Source organism: Rhinatrema bivittatum, chromosome 4, assembly GCF_901001135.1.
Source record: "Rhinatrema bivittatum chromosome 4, aRhiBiv1.1, whole genome shotgun sequence".
NCBI classification, from domain to species: domain Eukaryota; kingdom Metazoa; phylum Chordata; class Amphibia; order Gymnophiona; family Rhinatrematidae; genus Rhinatrema; species Rhinatrema bivittatum.
The window spans coordinates 345,435,135-345,455,961 of NC_042618.1; the positions used below are offsets into that span (position 1 = coordinate 345,435,135).

The 20,827-nt window shown below is 47.7% G+C and overlaps 2 protein-coding genes across 8 annotated transcripts in view; both read left to right on the top strand.

Moving 5' to 3' along the window:
• EPN3 (epsin 3) overlaps nucleotides 1-16,021 on the top strand; it is a 35,188-nt gene extending 19,167 nt beyond the window's left edge. For 3 of the 4 annotated variants that reach the window (XM_029600637.1, XM_029600634.1, XM_029600635.1), the window contains exons 7-10: nucleotides 5,161-5,427; nucleotides 7,787-7,882; nucleotides 8,292-8,507; nucleotides 8,847-16,020. In XM_029600637.1, coding sequence (XP_029456497.1) covers nucleotides 5,161-5,427; nucleotides 7,787-7,882; nucleotides 8,292-8,507; nucleotides 8,847-9,331 — 1,064 coding nt within the window. In that variant the 3' untranslated portion in view covers nucleotides 9,332-16,020. Of the gene's footprint in view, nucleotides 1-5,160; nucleotides 5,428-7,786; nucleotides 7,883-8,291; nucleotides 8,508-8,846 lie in introns of all 4 variants that reach the window. The other variant, XM_029600638.1, reaches the window with a different exon arrangement.
• Nucleotides 16,022-16,390: 369 nt separating this feature from the next.
• The window catches only part of SPATA20 (spermatogenesis associated 20), a 297,925-nt gene continuing 293,488 nt past the window's right edge, over nucleotides 16,391-20,827 (top strand). The window contains exons 1-2 of one of the 4 annotated variants that reach the window (XM_029600640.1): nucleotides 16,395-17,503; nucleotides 19,688-20,063. Coding sequence is in view for 3 of the 4 variants with exons in the window: in XM_029600642.1 (XP_029456502.1) it covers nucleotides 17,418-17,503 (86 nt within the window). In the remaining variant the exon portion in view is untranslated. Of the gene's footprint in view, nucleotides 17,504-19,687; nucleotides 20,064-20,827 lie in introns of all 4 variants that reach the window. The other 3 variants (XM_029600642.1, XM_029600641.1, XM_029600639.1) reach the window with 3 other exon arrangements.

Sequence of the window (20,827 nt, forward strand, 5' to 3'; positions counted from 1 at the left end):
GTGTGACATGATCACTCCTCTATCAGTCGTGCAGCAGATTTTTGTATTAGTTGGAATTTGTGAAGGGCATTAGCTGTTAGTCCCTTATATACAGGTCGATACAGTACAATTTGTTTATTAAAAATGTATTAATCGCTAATGCCAAAGGCATTCCCTGTACATACCCGGATCAGTCCAGACAGCTGGGTTTTACCTCCCATCCAGCAGATGGAGACAGAGAAATTTTGACTGACTCTGCCACTTAACCCGAGGTGCCACCTGCAGTCTGCCAGTATTTCTTTGTCTCCAGCAGATGGTGGAGGTGCAAAATCCTGCAGTCTGAGACTATCTTTTATTTTTTTTTTGGACAGTACAAGCCCCCCCCCCCCAAAAAAAAAAAATGAAAGAGGACGAAATTTCCTTCACAGAGCCTCCCAGCGGGTAGTTAGGTCCTGATAGGCATCAGCTGGTGGTCGGGGATTTTCTCTTCAGCTCCTGGAGCCTAGCCGCCTTTCGGGGTGATACCGGGGTCCCAGTTCACTCACCCTGTGCGGATCTACTTGAGCCAGCTGCCTTCTCAGGGAAGTTTAAAAAAAGGTCACACGAGCCATGGACAAGTTGTATCCGCTACTGAAGGAATCGCTGGAGCTTCTGAGGATTCCTAAGTTGGATGCTTAGGTCTCGGCGGTCACTAAGAAGACGACCATTCCGATCACCAGCACCACAGCGCTCAAGGACCTTATTTATTTATTTATTTAATTTATTTATTTATTTTTAATTTTTATATACCGAAGTTCTTATAGGGGCTACAAATCACTCCGGTTTACATAAAACGAAGAACTGCTCAACAGAGAGCGGAGCTTTACATGGAACCATATAACATATGGAACAGTATAACATATGGAACAGTATAACCTTCAGGATCAGAAGCTGGAAGGTCACTTCAAAAATAATTTTGAGGTGTCGGGGCTGTGAGCCTGGGCTGCTATGTGTAGCAGTTTTATGTTGAGGGCAGGTCTGCGCTGGGTGCAGCAGTTACAGATGGACAGGACCTTGTCACCTGCGGAGTCCATGCAGGCCGAGCAGCTGGAAGTGTTTGTTGCCTATAGTGCGGATGCGCTCTATGACCTTCTCCATACATCTTCAAGATCCATGGTGGCGGCAGTGTCAGCTCAGAGACTCCTCTGGTTGAGGAATTGGGTGGCAGATATTTCATCCAAGACACAGCTTGGTTCACTGCCTTTTAAGGGGAAGTTGCTCTTCGGGAAGGACTTACAGGAAATGATCAAGTCCCTCGGGGAGAATAAGGTGCATAAGTTGCCAGAGGACAAACCGAAGACTAGAAATGCTTTTCCTTATCGCTCTCGTAGAAATCGACAATTCAGGTCTTCCAGGTCTTCAGGGTCCTCTTCATGTCAAGGCTCCGATAGGCAGCAGTCATGGAACCGGTCCTTTCATGGATGCAGGCCTGAGCGAGATGGCCCTTCCCAGGGGCAGGGTGGAGGCGATGCCGGCTCACTCCTTGGTGCTAGTGATAGGGGGCCGGTTGGCTCTGTTCTACGAGGAGTGGGTCAAGATCACATCGGATCAGTGGGTCCTAAGTGTCATAGAAAAAGGCTATGTTTTAGAATTTGCTCGGCCTCTAAGAGATCGTTTTCTTACGAGCAGAAGAGGGTGGCGGTTTGGGACACTGTCCTCCGCCTACGAGAGATGGGAGCCATCGTGCCGGTGCCTTCGGCAGAGCGAAGGCGGGGTTGTTACTCCATCTATTTCGTGGTACCGAAAAAGGAAGGTACCTTCTGTCCCATTCTGGATTTAAAGAAAGTGAACAAGGCTCTGAAAATTCACCGCTTCCGCCTGGAGACTCTGTGGTCCGTCATTACATCGGTACACAGAGGGGAGTATCTTGTCTCTCTGGACCTGACAGATGGGATATGGCGCAATCATCAGAAATATTTGAGGTTCATGGTTCTGGGCGAGCATTACCAGTTTTGTGCCCTACCATTCGGATTGGCGACGGCTCTCAGGACCTTTACCAAAGTCATGGTCGTGGTGGCAGCAGCTCTCCGCAAGGAAGGGGTCCTGGTCCATCCCTACTTGGACAACTGGTTGATTCGAGCAAAGTCAGAATCCTTGTGTCAAGGAGCAGTGGCTCGAATCCTCCAGCGCCTGGATTCGTTGGGTTGGATAGTCAACCTGGCCAAAAGCCACTTGATTTCTTCCCAGACTTTGGAGTTCCTGGGGGCATGATTCAACACGAGCATGGGGAAGGTCTTTCTCACCGAGGAAAGAATTGTCAAATTGCAAGCTCAGGTTTGATCACTGTTGGACAAGATGCCACCGTGAGTGTGGGACTACTTGCAAGTACTTGTGTCTATGGCTTTCGCCATGGGCGTTTGCTCATATGAGGCCTCTACAGTCCGCCTTACTATCTGGATATTCCGTCTTGGACAATTGTTACCACGGATGTCAGTCTCTTCGGTTGGGGAGTGGTCTGTCAGGAGAGATCAGTGCAGGGCCGGTGGTCTCCAGAGGAGGCCTCATGGTCGATCAACCGATTGAAGACCAGAGCTGTGCACCTGGCTCTCCAGGCCCTCCTACCCTAGTCAGGGGAAGACCAGTGAGGGTGTAATCGGACAATGCAACTGCGGTGGTTTACATCAATCGCCAAGGCAGGACCAAGAGCCGGGCAGTGGCCCAGAAAGCCTGGGACTTGGTCTCCTGGGCTGAACTACATCTGGAGAGATTGGCAGCGTCACACATCACAGGTGTCGACAATTCGCAGGTGGATTTTTTGAGCCGTCATCAGTTGGATCCCGGGGAGTGGGAGTTGTCGGACGAAGCATTTCACCTCATTTGTCTCAAGTGGTCTGCTCCTTGCGTGGACCTGATGGTAATGTTTCGCAATGCCAAGGCCCTTCGGTTCTTCAGCAGACGGAGGGAGACAGGCACAGAAGGGGTGGATGCTCTAGTTCTGTCCTGGCCGGTGCATGTTCTCCTGTATGTCTTCCCGCCATGGCCATTAATAGGCAAAGTCGTGCGCCGCATAGAAATGCACACGGGCGAGGTGGTTCTCGTGGCTCCGGAGTGGCTGAGATGTCAATGGTTCGCAGATCTGGTCAACCTAGCAGTGGACAGTCCCCTGAGGTTAGAGCACCTGCAGAATCTTTTGCATCAAGGCCCCATTTATTTCAATCAGGCCAATCTATTTTGTCTAGCATCTTGGCTTTTGAGAGGGAGCGTTTGAAGAATAAGGGTTATTTGGATGGGGTGATAGTTACCCTGCTCCAGTCCAGGAAGACCTCCACTTCTTTGGCGTATTCCAGAGTGTTGGGGATTTTTGAGTCTTGGTGTCTTGAGCACAAAATGTATCTGCTTCGGGGCTCTGTGGGGGATATCTTGTCCTTTTTCCAGGATGGCCTCGTTAAGGGTTTATCCTTTAATTCCTTGAGAGCTCAGGTGGCATCCCTAGGCTGTTTTCATGGCAAAGTACGAAGAGTTTCCTTGTCTGCACATCCAGATGTAGTGCTGTTTTCCCAGGGAGCAAAACATTTGCGGCCTCCAGTTCGGAATCCTTGTCCATCCTGGAGCCTTAATGTCATTCAGAAAGCTATGTGTACATCTCCTTTTGAGCCTTTGAAGCAGGCGACCTTGAAAGATCTTACTTTGAAGATGATCTTCCTGGTGGCAATATATTCTGCCAGACGGGTGTCAGAGCTTCAGGCCTTGTCCTGAAGGGAGCCCTTTACGGACTCGGGAATGTCCTTGAGAATGGTCCCCTCTCTTCTGCCTAAGGTGGTATCATCTTTTCATTTAAATCGGTAGAACTGCCATCCTTTCCAGACTTGGGCCCTTCCATTCCTCAGACCAAAGAGTTGTGGAAGTTGGATGTAAAAGAGGGCTCTCTTGTGTTACTTGGAGGTGACGAACAGTTTCCGCTTGACTGATCATCTTTTTGTTCTGTGGAGTGGCCCTAGACGGGGGCAGAAAGCCTCTAGGGCTACTATTGTGCAGTGGTTGAAGGAGGCCATTACCTCAGCATACATTACTCAGGGGTGTCCGGTGCCATCCGGTGTTCGGGCGCATTCTACCCGTTTGCAAGTGGCCTCTTGGGCTGAAAAACCAGCAAGTATTGCCGCAAGAAATCTGTAGAGTGGCTACTTGGAAGTCTTTGCACACTTTTGCCAGGCATTACCATGTGGATATCCAGGTTCCAGAGACTGGTGGTTTTGGAGAAAGTGTACTCTGAGTGGGACTCTCGCAGTCCCACCCACCCACAGTAGGGAAGCTTTGGTACATCCCAGCTGTCTGGACTGAGCTGGGAACGTACAGGGAAAGGAAAATTGGTTCTTATCTGCTAATTTTTGTTCCTGTAGTACCATGGATCAGTCCAGAGTCCCACCCAGTTCAGGAAAGGGATATTGGAGAGTCCGCTCAGTTGCCTGTTTTTCTTTGCAGAGCCTGCTTGACCACTTGTGTTCCTATGAAGAATGGCTCAAGTTCTTGTTAATCCTACACAGGGTTTGGGGCAGGCAACGCTTGTTTTTCTTGTAAGATAGTTAATTGGTTTTTAAAGGTTTTTTGTATCTGGCTTGGGTACAGTTCAACACTGGCAGACTGCAGGTGGCACTTCGGGTTAAGTGACAGAGTCAGTCAAAATTTCTCTGTCTCCATGTGCTAGATGGGAGGCAAAACCCAGCTGTCTGGACTGATCCGTGGTACTACAGGAACGAAAATTAGCAGGTAAGAACCAATTTTCCTTTAGCAATGTATTTACAATGGCATGGACTACTGTGATAGGGTTAATCTTCTCAATGAGAAGATGGAGTCTCCGCAATTTATATAGTTGAAGGAAGCAACTCTTTTTTAATGTTGCTTGGATTTATGGGAACAAGACTCCAAGGCTTTTGATCTGTGTTTTTAGGAGAAACTCATGGATTCCAAAAGGGATTTTAAAATTGGGGACCTGCCTGTTTGTGTTTTGCATCCAGAGAATCTCTTGTATTGTTGGGAATTAGATGAAGTTTCTCGATTTCAGTTCATTCTTGGATGGCTGTGAGACAATACTTAGCTTTTTTTATAGCTGTTAGTACATAGGACCCTTTGTCCCATTTCTTCGTTGCAGATTGATCTGTCAGGACCAGCCCTGTTCTCTCAAACTCAATATTTTTTATGTTTTAGGTCTAAGGTCCAGTGTGGACCCATCCGCATCCTCATGGGACCCCACTGTAGATCCCTGGACTCCAGCTTCCGACCTTTCCAGACAAGTTTCGGGAGATCCACTGAGTCAGCCTTTAACATCTGGCAAGAAAATTTCTACCGAGTCCTGGGATCTTCCTCCCACTCTCCCCTCCGCAGACCCTTGGGGAAAGGTACCCCCTCCTACACATCTTGCCACAGAGGCAGCTGATCCTTGGGGGGAAAGCACGGAGAAGCCTGCTGGGGCTGGTGAGCAGTTCTTTTCTTATTTTCTTTCATTCACAAATAACAGGCAGAACTGTAGTGTGCAACTGGTATTTAATTTTTAATTTAATTGATTTTTAACTGCCTTTCAGGGTTAATTTAACCCACCCAAGGCATTGTACATACAAGTGAAAAAAAAGTACACCCTAAATTCATGATACATAGTACATATCAAATAGAGCATATACAACTCATAACAGTTTATAAAATTAAAACACATACACCTAATTCTTCCATTACATATCTTAAGCCTACTCTTCCACCCAGCTACTCCATCCCCCAAAAATGTGAAAACTATGTAGAGCATGACAGACATTGGCATCATCCCTAGTGAGCTGTAAACACTGGTAACTGTACAGCAGGTGAAACATATTCTTGGTCACAACATATTCACCCTCCTAATCAGGGCCAGGTCTAGGGCAAATGGCACCCTGGGCGAAAATCGTCTCCTCGCTGGCTCTTCATTTTCTTCGGTGCTCCAGACTAGCATAACGGGTGATCCCGATGGTGCCCCTGGCGACCTTACTGAAAGGCTGGCAAGGTTCCTAAGGTTATGTTTTACCGGGATTTGCCCACAATACATTCATCAGAATACAGGAGTTATCGTTACTCACTTTTATTACTAACAACTTCATATGAACCCAACAGTGACAGTATTCACAATTACACACACACGTCCTTCTTTCGGTTACATGGGCAAATCCAGCATGGTCCTCTACTCAGGGAAAGCCCGCCTTATTCTTGGGAAAATGCAGCATAGCTCGTGAGCTCCTTACCAGGGAATCCAGCATTGTTCTTTCGATGGCACAAGCAGGCAGAGCCTGTGACCTCACCCAGGGGCCCTTGCAGCTCTTATAGTAAAGTGAATCCTTTTCTTTCTCAAGTGGATTATCCACTGTTTTATCTTGAGGGGATTAGCCACTCACAAACTGAGTGGATTAACAGTCCCCATTTCTGTTCTCCAAGTTGATGGAACAGTTGCTGCATCCTGTGTTTCACATGGCCCAAGCATTGCCAACGATGAGGTTTAATAACCCCCACAGGCCTCACTACAGTCACTTTCTCCACATTCACTTACATGTACTCACATTCCACTCTACTCATTGCCCCACACTCACCACTATCACTCTAGTCCTCCTACACTCACTTACCATGCCTCTCACATTCCCACAACCTCCTTTCCCCTCACACAACAGTCCTGTTGTGTTTGAGGCATTGTGGACCCTTGGCCGTAATGGAGATGACTCCGCCCACAGGGAGGAGCCCCGTGGGAAACCACTGCGATAGGCTGACACAGTTAGCAGACACAGAATGGATAGGGTCTTTATTGTACTGCTGTAATAGATGGTAAAGCAGGAAGGTAAGGCACTGATCCACGAGGTGCGAATACACTCAACAGGCTCAGAAGTGTAGTCTCACCCAGATGTTCACGATAGGCAGGAGCCTGCAGTGCGGGTAACGCCGCGGCCGGTGGGTGGAGTTGGAGCGCCGGTTCGTAGTGGTACTCACAGAGAGACTGCGTCTTCCTGGTGGTAGAATGGTGGGACAGAAGGTCCGTGGTGCAGGATATGAAGTAGATAGGCCCTCGAGGAGCGAGTACCCAATGGTCCAATATCCTGGAAATGAAATAGAGACAAGACCCCCCGAGGAGCGGTTGTCTAGGTTAGTGAGGCCCCGAAGGGTAGTTGGACGTGAGTGACCCCCGAGGAGCGGGTGTCTAGAGCTTCTGCTGGAGCGAGACCCTTAGTAAAAGGAAGTGTCTAAGCTGGCAGCTTAGAGCAGGCAGAGTAGCGAAGCGAAGTTTTTGCTAACTCATTTTGGTAGCGGAAGCGGAGGCTAGTTATACCCGGAGGTACTGACGTCATGTGGTGGGGCCGCCCCCGAGGTTCCCCCCATGACGTGTATTTGAGCGTCAGAGATGTGCGCGCTCGCGCCCTAGGAGGCCAAGGGAGTGAGCATGGCGGATGGGGACGCCCATGCTGGTCTGAGAACGCTGAGGCCCGCAGCACCGGAGACAGCCATCTTGCCCAGAGAGAGTGAAAGAGGAGAAAAAGAGGTAAGGCAGAGCGGTCGCAGCCGTCTGCGACCGATGACGCAACAAGTCCTTTGCTCCCACATGCATTTCCTATCTCAGATTTTTGCACTTAAAGGCATTAGATGTGCTGTACTTTTCCAGAGGTTACTGAGCTATTTCCTTCTCTTTATCCACCCTCCCTTATATTAATTTTTCTCCCTTATCTTGTCTTGTCTTCTGCTTCCTCAACATCTTTCTCTCCCTCTTATTCTCCTTTCTTCATTCCTTTTTATCACCTCCTTATTTTTTTCTCTCTCCTTTCAACTGCAGGCAATGACACCTTTGACATTTTCACAAAGCTGCATGAGCATGGGGAAGACGATAGCTCCGAGCGCCCATCCTCTTTCAAATCCGAGAGTCCCGTGGGTAAGAGGAGGCCAGAGAGAGGCAAGAGGTGGGGGGTGGGGAGTCCTGTGTTCTTGGATGCAGAATGAGGCTAGAAAACCAGCTTGTTTGTGTTTGTTGATGTGGGTTTGTCCCTCTGTAGGTCACCTTTCTTTCTTATGTCACCATATTACCTGTACAGCACCCTTTTTCTATGACTGTTTCCATAGTTTGTGTTTCTCTGTGGAGTGTCCTGCGTTTTCATCTGTCTCTCCAGTATACTTATCTACTTGCATATTCATTTCATTGTCCTATATCTGTTTGCCCATTCTCCTTGTGCTCCTGTGTCTGGCTGTATCTTCTCTCCCTTCTCCTGTGTTTGTACGTCGGTGCTTCCCACATCTTTTACCGTGCAACCGCCTGACCACTATCTTTGTATGGATCATCCTAGATCTGGACCTCTTTGGAGATCCTGTTCCTAGCACCAAGGACATTGATGCTTTTGATCTTTCCGCATTTGGAGATTCCCTTTCGGATGCCAAAGACAGCACACGCTGCCGGACTCCAGAGTCCTTCCTTGATCCAGCTGCTTCCTCCTTAGTTAATCTAGATTCTCTGGTCAGTAAACAAGGCCAAGGCCTCAACAGTCGAAATCCGTTTTTGTCAGGTAAGTTCTGAAGACCTCAACAGGACCTCCTAACCTGATAAAAAATGTACTATTTGCTGGGATGGTCTGGGAAAATGGTCTGTGCTGGGACATTATGGATGAGATTAGTATTTTATACTTTCTGCCCTGGGAAATAGTTGTGTGATACTCTATCATGGGCGTTTAGAAGAGATTAGTATCTGATCTTTTTAAACTGGGAGTGTCTGGAAGAGACTGACTGATTGTCTGTAGTGGATGGATCTGGGAGTGATGTGTAGTTGTATACTTTTGTCACATGAACTCTTCCCCAACCTTCTCTGGTCTAGTAAGCCCTAATTGTGATGTATTTCCTTATAACAGGTCTGAGTGCCCCATCTCCTACTAATCCCTTTCAACTTGGTGAGCAGATGAAGCCAACTTTGAACCAGTTGCGGACTGCCTCCCCTGGGCCAGTTGCTGCCATGGGAACAAACGTGAATCACATGCAGACCCTCCCACAAGGGCTTGGTGCTGTCATGGGAACAGATCTGAGCCAGATGCGAACCATCTCACCTGTGCCTGGCATTGCCATGGGAACAAATTTGACCCACATGCGGACCATCTCACCAGTGCCTGGTATCACCATGGAGACAAATGTGAACACCATGCCTTACAGCACCTCACTTCCTCTTCCTCTGAGCAGCATTCCAGCACCATTGGGTCTTCCATCCTCCATAAGTGCCTTCCCACAGGGCCAGGGGGTTCCTTTTACCCAGCTACCCAGCAGCTTACCCCAGCCTTTGCTTCCACTGTCCAATTCTGTCCCTCCCTCATCATCACAGGCTGGGAGCAACCCCTTCCTCTAATATTCCTGCATCCCTGTACCCCAGGGTCTCCATGCTGTAAAAGAAATATTCAGGGATTATATTTAATGCCCTGGAGACACTCTTCTGGCATAACAGTGTCCCACATGCACTGTAGAACTTTTACAAATTATTCTAAGATACCCTAGATAATAGGTCCATTCTGTAATGCTCTAAATTTGTTGCTGAAAATGTTGCAGGTATTTAATTACTTCTAACATGCTGGTTCTAAGTACTCCCTTGCATATTACACAGATACCAGAGCAATCAGTCTCATGTTCAGGTTCCCGGACCTACAACTGGCTGATTCCTTTGCATTTGTCTAGTGGATTTCCTTATGGACGTTGAGCAGATTACTTGAGAGTTACTGAATGGATTCCTTTGCACTTGATCTAGATTGCTCCGCACAATGATAACTCCTATGGAGGCGTGCCTCCCGAGCATGGTGAGGAAGGCATCTGATTGCTTGAGCTTTCTGTCACGATTTAAAAATGTGTGCCTAGTTTCCCCAGGCACTGAGGCAGCTCAGGGTAAAGGGGGGAGGTGAGGGGGAGGCTAATATGCTACAGTGGTTAGGGCTTCTCTGAAGCTGCACAACAACCAAGAGACTGTGATTCTGACAGAGAAGCAAAATCCCGGATGAGAAAAATAAAAAGGTCTATGGTTGTAATTTAATAAATGTTATTCTAATATATATATATATATACCTATACATGGATAGCTATGAAGTGCTGGAATTTCTTGCTGTAAAGAAAGTTACGGCGGGATGCTCACACCTCATTCTCTCCAGGTCTTCTTTCCTTTAACCTCGCTCTTCCTGCACCTTCCTCTACCCTAGGAATGGCTTCTGTCACTTTGCCAGCCCTTGGGAAAAAGTAGGACGAAAAACACTATTAAGATACCTGGAGACTTGCTGCCAACATAGTAATATCAGCAAAGCCGGGTGTGTTCAAACAAAGTGAAGTGACTGCCTTTCAATATCTTAACAACATAAAGTTGTCGGTTACATTAGGGAACTTTTCTTCCTGCAGATCCTCGAATCCCCTACGGTACATTATCTAAAGGGCACCTTCCATCAGTAAAAAAAAATCCATGCAGGGTGCAGGAAGTGAATGGTCCCGCTGTCCTGGTGATAAACAGACCTGAACTCCCTGTGGGAATATCTTCCGGGAGCCCTCCTTGCCATAGATTCCTTTCAGTTGTCGGTGCTCTCCAAACTTTTAACACTAGGACGCCCTTGTAAGATTTGAAAATTCACAGACGCTGCCCAAAATAAAGCAGCAAGAACTGCAACCATCGCCAGCCCCTCCCTCTCCATCAGACCTCCATTCACTCACAGTGGGGAAGCGGTGGCGGCAACGATACTCAGTTGGGGTGGGGGGGACCACGGGATCAGCACGGGCCGAGCCCTCAAAGGCCTGAGCCCTCCGCTGCTAGCGAACAGGGCATGCAGGTGGAGGGGGAGGGTTCCTAGTGTGCACTAATTGCTGCGGCAGGACAGAGGGCAGGCTCATTGGGGTGGGGGTGGACCTCTCTCTCGTATCCACTGATTCTGTGAGCCCCGTTTGGGGTCTTGACCCCCAGTTGAGGAACCGCTGATGCAGGTGGTTCTGTGCTGGGACGCCTCCCTGCCACGGAACCCTTACAGCACAGGGGTTTAGGGCATGCCACATATGTATAATATAATATATATATAATTTTTGTATTATTATTTCTCTTGCATTTAAACTGTGAATGGAAAATAATTCCCTGTTGAAAATTTAGGGAAGAGCCACGGAGGGGCAGCACTTGCCTGTTCTTTTGCTCCTGTCTGCATTATTGGAGAGCTTCTGGCTGGAGTGCACTGTGGTTTTAAATGGCTACTGTGTCTATCAAGAATGTGGTGAAATAGCCAAATCCAGACAGGGCCTTCTGTCTTGACCCTGAAGCTCAAATAGATCGTTAGCAAATGTCTGGTCCTGCTGATTCACCAATGAGTGAAATGTCAGGACTTTCCATAGTTGTAATGCAAAATGTTGGATATTTTTAAGGCTGACATTACTAAATAAGGAAGTAATAGACATAAAAGTGCCATTGTCCCTGTGAGAGGCGAGTGCACCTCACATCCATACAGGGAAGCAAAATCTATATTGTGCACCAACGTAGGCAGAGCTGCATTGAAAACTGTGGTTACTATAATCAGGACCAGAGAGCAGGGGCAGAGTGGCTCAGCAGTGTCCTCTTGAAGCAGCCCAAAAGCAAGAGAGAGCAGGCTTCTGTTTGTCCTGGGTATTTTCTGCTTTCAAAATGTGGTGCACTAGGTAGTTGCCTAAGTTTAAATATAGGCCTGAATGTAGGGCAGCAGGATCCAGACTCATTATCAATAGGCAAACCAGGTGATGGCTTAGAGGGTCAAAATATGGGGTGGTGGTGGGCTGGGATGGTGCTAACATGAACTGTGACAGATGCTGTTGCCAATCCTGCCCAGTATGACAAGTGAAAGTATTCTAATCGGCGTTCCTGGGAGCAGGAGGGGGGGGGGGTCCACCCTGTGTACTTCGCACCACTTTGAGTATCTGATCCATTTGCCCTGGTAGTTCTTACTGGTGGAATGCTTCCTGGGAAACACCAACACCTCTTGGATCTACAGCAGTAAGTGAGGATGCATGAATACTGTCCCTTCGCTCTCCCTGCTGGTGGATGCAGGGGTGACGTATGAGGTGGAGAAAGGACCTCCCCTCCTGAGACCATGGGTCCCATGCATGTTTGGGGGGGGGGGCACTAACTGCCCGGTGGGTAAGTGGACTCAATGGCAGACCACGGTTGCCGGGCTACTTCGGAGCTATGCAGCTGAGATCTGCTTTGTCCATGATGCATATTTGGATGATTCTTGATATGAGGGGGAAAGGGCGTATGGCAGTCCCTCTGTCTACAGAGTGAAGAAGGCATACTGCGTCTGGCATTGGTTGCTGGGTTGCTGGAGTAGAATCCAATAACATTCCTATTGTCCTTGGCAGCAGAGATCTTTGAAGGGCGACCCCAGATTTGGAAGAGGTCGTCCACCCAATTCTGGCTAAATTCCACCCCTGCGGGTGAAGTCCTGCTGAGCCTGTCTGCCCTGGGGCACCCTACACCAGGCAGACAAGTCGCATGGGGTGTGATAGGTTTCCTCCTTGCCCCCTTCAAGATGTGTTCAGTTTCTCGACAGAGCCTCCAAGAACTAGACTTGCCTTCCTTGCTTATTTACACATTACCACCTAGTTGACTGTGTGGACTATGACTGTCTTCCCTTAAAGGGAGCTTTTGAACGTACACTAGGCGTCCCCGCTGCTCATAGCTCCAGGCATTGGTCCATTGGGTTCTCTCCCAATCCGATCGTCGATCTTGGGTTTGCATCTACTCCATGCCGGCAACTTATCCCTTATATGAGATGTGCTCGGTCATACTGACTTGATGCACCGGGCGCAAGGTCCCTTCTCATGTTGTTGACCTGGTGTGACAAGGGATACAGATGTCACGTCCACCGCGAATACAGGCCTCACTGTAGGCAGCGCATGTGTAGGCGGGCCGGTAAAGACGTTTTTTCAGTATCATGTTGATTGCAGCCCCAATGAATTGAGGGGTCTGCGTCAACCGCAGGTTGGACTCCCCGTGGTTGATGAGTAAGTTCAACAGTTCCCAGCACTCGACAGCGACCCGCAGGCTGTGGTGCAGAGTGAATGGGTCCAGGGCCACCAGCAGCCAGTTGTTTGAGGTGAGGAAACATTTGTATCTTCCGTTTCCTGAAGTGGGTCACTATCACCACTGGGCTACTTGGTAAAGGCCCTCAGGGCTGATGAAAATCCCAATGGGGGTACCTTGTGTTGGAAGTGATATCCACTGATCTGGAAACAGAGGTACTGCCCACAGGTATGGCAGATAGAAATGCAAGAGTACTGATCCCTGAGAACTAGTGCATACCCCCAGTCATTGAGTTGTAACTAGGCAGAATGGGCTGGAGGGAAGTCATCTTAAACTTCTCCCTGGCGACGAGCCTGTTTAGTGCCTGAAGGTCCCAGATTAGGCTCTCGGGAATGAGGAAGGGTGGAGAATAGAACCCCCCAGCTCCATTGGAAAGCAGGGACTCTACAGATGCAGCACTGTTGGAGTATTCTGGAGGTCTTGAGGTCGAGGCTGCTGTCAGCATCGTCTCTGTGCGGCCGTATGCAAGAAGGGAGATTCGGCTCTAAATTTTAGGACATAGCCCTCCCTGATGATTTGGAGTCCCCCACGGTCGATGGTGGTCGCTTCCCAAGACTGATGAGAATGAGAGGGCCTCCCCCACACTGGTAACGGTGGAGGTGGCCCAGGTGCCCCCAAACTCCCTGCTGGGTTTTGGGGTTAGCGGTATCTGAGTGCCCCCGCTGGGGCATGCATTGCACTGTCGGCTGCGACCCTGTAGTTGCTGAGGCAGCGGGCCATAGATTGTTGATATAATTGCGTACCTCCACATTCTGCTCCTGCAACTGGGCTGCCGTCTTCTGGAATTTATCTCCGAAAGTTGCCGACGTGTCTAGTGCCTCAGACAGCGCAGGCCTTTCCCCATAGCATGCTGCCGTTCTGGGGGGGGTTGCTGTCTAGGTGGCAGTAATGACCTGGCTGTGAGGACTGAAGGCACTCATACAAGCGCTGTATTCGCATTTGGCATTCCTGCTTGGAATGTATGCTTTCCGAAGTCACTCAGATACTTATTATGACACTCCAGAGGGTGTTGTAATGTAGCGTGATTTTCCTTTTTTCCTAAACTGGAGTGCGGGAGAGCTAGGCTGTACCGTAGAGTAAAGATTGGCACATCCGGAGCTTATCTTCTGAGAAGTCGCGGGCCCTGAGACGGGGTACTCATCATTGCATCCCACACCACGTGTAAGGCAAGTCAGTTGGCTCTGCCGCTCAATGCTCTTAGTATGCCAAGGACCTCCGCATGGGTCTGGCACCTTCCTGGCCTCCACGCTGAGAGTATTTCCCACCTTCTCCACGAACTTTAAGTTGAAGAGATTGTCCAGCGGGGAGACAGGTGAGGCTGTTCAGGGGGTAACCCGAAGAGCCCGGAAATGTGGAAATAAATTTAAGGACTGCCTTCTTCCCCAGATGACGCTCCTTTCACAAGTGGGAAATCTGGGATATCGCCTGGGAGGGCTCCCTTGGAGGGCCTCTGGGAGGCAGTGCCACAGGCAAATAATCGAATCTAGACCTTTGGGGTGCGCCTCCTCCACGTTGGGAGTCCACCTGTGTCATTTATCCAGGGGCTCCTGAAGGTGTGACCCCTACTGCTTAGGTCTGGGCACCGAGGATAGATCCCGTTGAACTGAAACTGGCTCCGCATCCAGAAGCCCATTCTCACTCCAGGGCAGATTCTCCTCACCACTGGAGGCGATAAGCCCCTGTCTGCCAGGGAAGCGAAAGCATGCATGACCTGATCTGAGGGTCTGTTGTGCGTGGAGCCATGCTTCAATGTGCTCCTCATGAAACGTAGTGAGTGGATGCCCATGCTCCTACACATGCCCATGCTTGCTGCAAGTGTCAGTATCGTGCGTCAGCGGCATGCACCAATGCTTTGTGCATCGATGCTTCGACGCTTCCATGCTTTGTGCGTCAATGAGCACTCAGAGTCATAAGATGGTATGTCTCCTGGCAATGTGGCGGCTCTTGAGTGGGCCCCCCTGGTCGCTGAAGGACTCTCCCAAGGAGGCCCTTTCAGTCTCTGCTCTCGAGGTGTCCCGGCTGGGGCCCAGAGGAGGACTGCCCTGGCTGACTAACCGGAGGGTGCAAATCTGAATTCTTGCCTTCAAATCAAGGCAGTAGCCTTGAAGATCTTCATTACCTTGTTCTGTTTCTTACTCAGTTCCTCAGCTTGATCTTCATTCCAAGAGTAAATCCCTTGTAGTAATTAAGAGAGAGGAGACTCCACGTGCACCACGCAGCGCAGAAGAACAAGACTGAGGCAGGCTGGGAGTCACATGGTATATAACACCCACATGCACACAAGGCAAAGCTCTGTGTGGTTTGAGGCGCTCCGCCACCTGGAGGACCGGAGGACGTTTCCAGACATCATGGCTAATTCAGATTGTTTATTTATGGAAAATGTGCTGAATGATCCAAAAAGGAATGGAGAATAAGATGGAAAATATCATATTACTTCTATATTAAGCCATGGTATGATTGCACCTTCAGTACTGTGTGCATTTCTGGTCCCGCCATCTCAAGAAAGACATAGCGGAACTAGAAAAGGTGCAGAGGAGGGTGACATGAATGATAAAGGGGATGGAACATCTCTCCTATGATAAGAGGTTACGCAGGCTAGGTCTCTTCAGTTTGGAAAAGATACGGCTGAGAGGGGAGCATGATAGAAATCCTTATCAGGGCTTATTTGATAAACCTCACTCTTCAAAAAGGCTTATTTCAAAAATCTATTCTTTGTTAACTGGGATTTGTCAAAGAAGTCTAAGCATATCATAGCATGAAAGATCTCAGAGGGGTACTGGAAGAAGATCAATGGGATTTATGCTTCCTGAGGATTAAGAAAAGTTCTTTCTTCCTGGATTATTGAGCGCCCGTTTCCTAATGTGTGCCCAGCCACTTCTTCTGGGCGCACCATACCACATTTAAATGAGGGGTCGCACTAAAAAGGAGGCGCTAGGGACAATAGTGTGCCCCTAGCGCCTCCTTAGCAGCAGATGCCCAGGAGAGGTGGCTGTCAGCGGGTTAGGAAAATGGACGCTCATAAAATTGAGCGTCTGTTTTCCTAACAACCCACTGGCACATTTAAAAAAAACAATTTTTTTTTAACCTTATGGTTCCTCCGACTTAATATCGCCATGATATTAAGTCAGAGGAAGTACAGAAAAGCAGTATTTTCTGCTTTTCTGTACACTTTTTCGGGCTGCTCAGAAATTAACGCCTGCCCTTGAGCAGATGCTAATTTCTGAGTGTAAAATGTGCGGATCGGGCGCACATTTTTTTTTCTGTATCCTGGGCGAATAACTAATAGCATTTGCATGTGATGAGCGCTATTAGTTTCATGGGGGGTTTGGACACGCTAAACCCTTTATTGTATAAGGGGTAATGGACGAGCATCCAATACACGTGTCCAACCACAGATAGGACAGTGTGCTCAGCTGAGCGCACTTTACTGTATCGGCCTGTTTGATTGCTAATCTCTTTGCCCTTACTTTTTCAGCCACTTCTTTTGAAAACCATTATTATTTTCTTTTTCCTCTTACTTATATTTTCTTTTTAAATACAAATGTGTTGCTCTTCCTCTTGCTCTTTTAAGTATAGCCAATGTTCTCCCACTTTACCTGTCTGCTCCGACCCTGTCAGTGCTTCTTTATTAAGGTACTTTTCCTCCATTTTACCCAAAGTCAGGATTTTGTAAATCTAGGACTTAGACTAAGGCTTCCCAAACCTGTCCTGCAGACCCCACAGCCCCCACAGCCAGTCCAGTTTTCAGGATATCTACAACGAAGATGCCTGAGATAAACTTGCATACGATGGAGGCTCAGTATATGCAAATTTAGCTCATGCATCTTCATTGTGGATATCCTGAAAACCCGAATGGCTGTAGGGACCCCAGGACATGTTTAGAATTTTGTGTGCCCTCTCTCTGCCTTGACTTATTTCACTCCTGTTCTTGGAAGAAATCCCCAAAGACTGGCACCTTGCAGCCTAGCCTGTCTCCTCCCCGCCCCCCCCGAATTATTATTTGCTGTAGCGCATACCAAATATACACAGTGCACTACAGGGATGCGGGGTGAAGTCATGTGCCCCCTCCTCCTATAGGGCCGTGATATAGGTTCTCAAAATGGCCAGATAAGAGACTGATCCGATACCAGTACCATAATGTCCCCCCCTTATTAATTGCAGTACCGATCGACTAGATACTGGCTCCTCCCGCATCCATTAATCCCAGTACCGAGGTCTCTGTGGGCCAGTACCGTATCGGTGCCGGAGTGGGTGCCCGAGCCGTTGTGGGTGGGCGAGTCCCTGGCGCCCTCTGTCGGGCCTCGCTCTGACTCCCTTCCTATACCCCTGGGAGTAATTCGTGCCGCCGTCTGATCCGAGACCACTGGCCATGCTGGCCGGTCCAATCCGCTGCTTCCGGGGAGCCCCCGCGCTGCTCTGTTGGGCCGGGCTGACTCGAGCCGGCTGCAGCCGCAGGTACCGACAGCCCGAGAGCCGGAGCCCGAATAGCCCGGGCTGCGCCTTCCGAGAGCCCAGGCCCGGCGCGGATAGCTGGGCCAGGCCAGTACCGGGAGCCCGCGGCTCCTCCCAGGGGAAAGGCCTGAGCCCAGACTCGAGGAGATTAACAATAATTAATATACAGTGCGAGATGCAGAGTGACAGGTCTCGTGCTGAATATGCGCAGTCATTTAGTGTCAGGAGCCCAGGCCACTTCCTGCTGTATATCCCCGGAGTTAATCAGTCAGTCTGCTCGTTCCCTTTAGGATGGGGTGTCTGACCCTGATCTGTGATTCTTAGGGACACGTATTTGCTTGTAACCTTGAGTGTTTGCCTTGCATTTTTTCTTTGGAATAGGATGGCTGGCCCTGTTTCCTAGGTATACCCTGTGTCTGTTCCCTGGATATGTTCATCTGTCCTTTCTCTCTAGGATGGCTGGCCCTGTTTCCTAGGTATACCCTGTGTCTGTTCCCTGGATATGTTCATCTGTCCTTTCTCTCTAGGAGGGAGGATCTGGCCCTGACCTTTGTTTCCTAGGGCTGCGTCACTCTGCCTCCTGGAGGTGTGTGATTGTCCTTTGTGGTGAGGTGCCTGGCCCTTATCCCTGTTCCTAGGGATACCACTATCTGTCCCCTGGAGATGAATCTGGCTGAGCTGTGTTTGTGTAAGGACTGTGGGGTATATAAAGCTGTAGGATTTATAAATGAAAGAGGTGCTGAATGTACAAGCATTTATACTCTCTTAGGGCATAGTTGCACATGGTCATAAAGCCTTGCCATATAGGTTGAGTGCCCTATAAGTGTGATTTGGACATAGCACTGAACATCGTATAGAAACAGTTTGGGTATCACAACAGCATTTTTATTGCTCCTCCACACTATTAACTTTGCTCCTGAATGAAGTGGCTGAAGTGCTGCATATTGGAAATTTTATACTGGATGGAAACATATGAGGGATCTATGAAGAATGCCTCCCTCCCCCCCCCCCCCCCCCCCACCAGCACCACCAAGGCATATTGTTACTTAGATTAATCTGTTCAATGTAAACCGCTAAATGAAGCGATAGTTACAGTTCCTTGTAAACCGGGGTGATATGTATATTATACAGGAACTTCCGGTATATAAATCCTTTAAATAAATAAATAAATAAATAAATAAATATTTCCAAATTTCAGCAAAACTTCATTAAAATCGAAGGAACATTTTTTATAGTAATAGTTATTAAACTATGGAAGAATCTGCCTTCAAATGCAGCTGAAATATCTTTACTGGGGTTGTTTAAGAATAAAATGGACATATTTAGGACAGCTACCAACAAACGAATACTAGAACATAGTATATAAGCAGCAGAATTCACAGGATAAAAAGGGTATGCAAAAAAAAAAAAAAAAGTGGCCAAATGTCTTAATGAATTACTATTGTTGTCATGTGACCTTTTCAGAAATTAAATTTTTAATCTTCCTGGGGGGAAGAATAACCCCAATTTTAATAGTTACCTAATTAGTGATGAATATGCAGAACCACCTTGGAAGAGGGAGAATGACTCCCTTGTTCCCATTCTCTTTTCAGCATGGGCGTACATAACTAATTGAGGAGGAGATAGGGAAAGGAAAGCATAGGGATTTTACAGAACTTAGGGCCTTATTTACTAAGGCTTTTTTTTCCATTCCATATCTATGGGAAAAATGTTTAGTAAATTAGGCCCTTAATACCTTATCCAGTGAATTATCACACGACTGCCCAGAAAGAGAAGTGAATGTCTGTGTTCACAGGGGTTGGAACTCAGTGGTAGAGAAAATGGGATATGGTGCTTGTACTGGATCAACCAGTTATTTAGTACAAATTTTTTTTTATCAAGGGCTCTCATCCTTTTTATTAAGGGCTCTCAACAGCTCTGTTGTGCTCAGTAAGAAACTCTTTGTCCACCTGAGAGTCTCCAGGAGTCCTCTCTAGCACATCACCGAGATCAGCACTGGTGGGATAATTTGATTTTTGATATATATACACTGTGTGTGTATTTATAATATATAGATAGATAGATATGTGAACTGAATGACTTGCTGAATGACTGAGAGCCATTTCTGACCATGTATGTAAATATTTTAAATACTTACAATCACACATTTCTGATCTATTGTGATTTATCACTGTCCCATGCATGCAGGAATGAAAATCCTATTGGTGAAAGTGGCTGTCAATCAAAGTGACTGACGTTCCATAACAGAACATTCAGCAGCCATCTTGGAAGACCAACTGCCTGCAAAACTAAAAAAACAACATTGCTTCCTTTTTACATTTTCACTTTTTTTATTGGCAGATTTGGGACAGCAGAGGTGTGGCAGGAAGATTCTGGGTCCCTTCTAATTTAAACTTCTAGTTTGGGGGTAGTTTGTACTGCGCCGATCCACCTTTAAGCTGGAACGCAAACAAATAATGTACTTCACTGGAAAAGTGGGTTCGTAGCTTCCACGTGATATGACCTTGTGTGACAAACAGGACCATAGAATTCATCATTTAAGATTATGACAGGACTAGAAATTGTAAGTACTGGAACACAGGAAAGATTGCAGCTGCCTGTCCCCTCTAAAGGAAACTTGTAAATCTGACTTTTAGGTTCAAAAACATCTGTGGGAACAGCTTTACCCAAATTAATAAATGTATTCATAATATTTATTTACTAGTTTTTTCTCTGCTGAAACCCTCAGCGGTTCTGCTGCTCCGCCTCTCCCCAGACAGCCTGGGCAGACCTTATTGGTTCCTGGTCTGGTGGAGTGCTTCTTCCGAGATACATCCTCAGCTCACAGTAGTTTGCTGGTAACGGCCTGCCAGGGTAGAGGCAGGTGCAATTCATCATTTCCTGGGCCTGGGATGCAGCATACCCATACCTAGCTGTCCTCTCTGGATGTGAGATCTGAACTCGGATCTCCTCAGAGCTGTAGCTATATTTACTTGTAATGCATTCTCAGCAGCATTTTCACTAAGCACTAGGAGTTGTTTTTTTCTATTTAGTGTTAATGGTTTTCATTAATTGGCCACATTATTATTATTTTTAATCAAAAATGTTTAGCATAGTTTTATTTCAAATATTTTCCAAATTGTTTAAACATTTTTTGGCCAAATATACTAAAGGGTTTTTTCTAGTTTATGTCTGGGAAAAGTGCTGATTCACCTGTCTCTTTATAACTTGAATAAGGCACTCCAGATATATGTGTAGTTCTCAGGTTCTAAAAGCATGCAAGATATATGTAGATGTCTTTATTACCACATGCTCTCATGTAAACCTCAACTTTCAGTGCAACCTCTC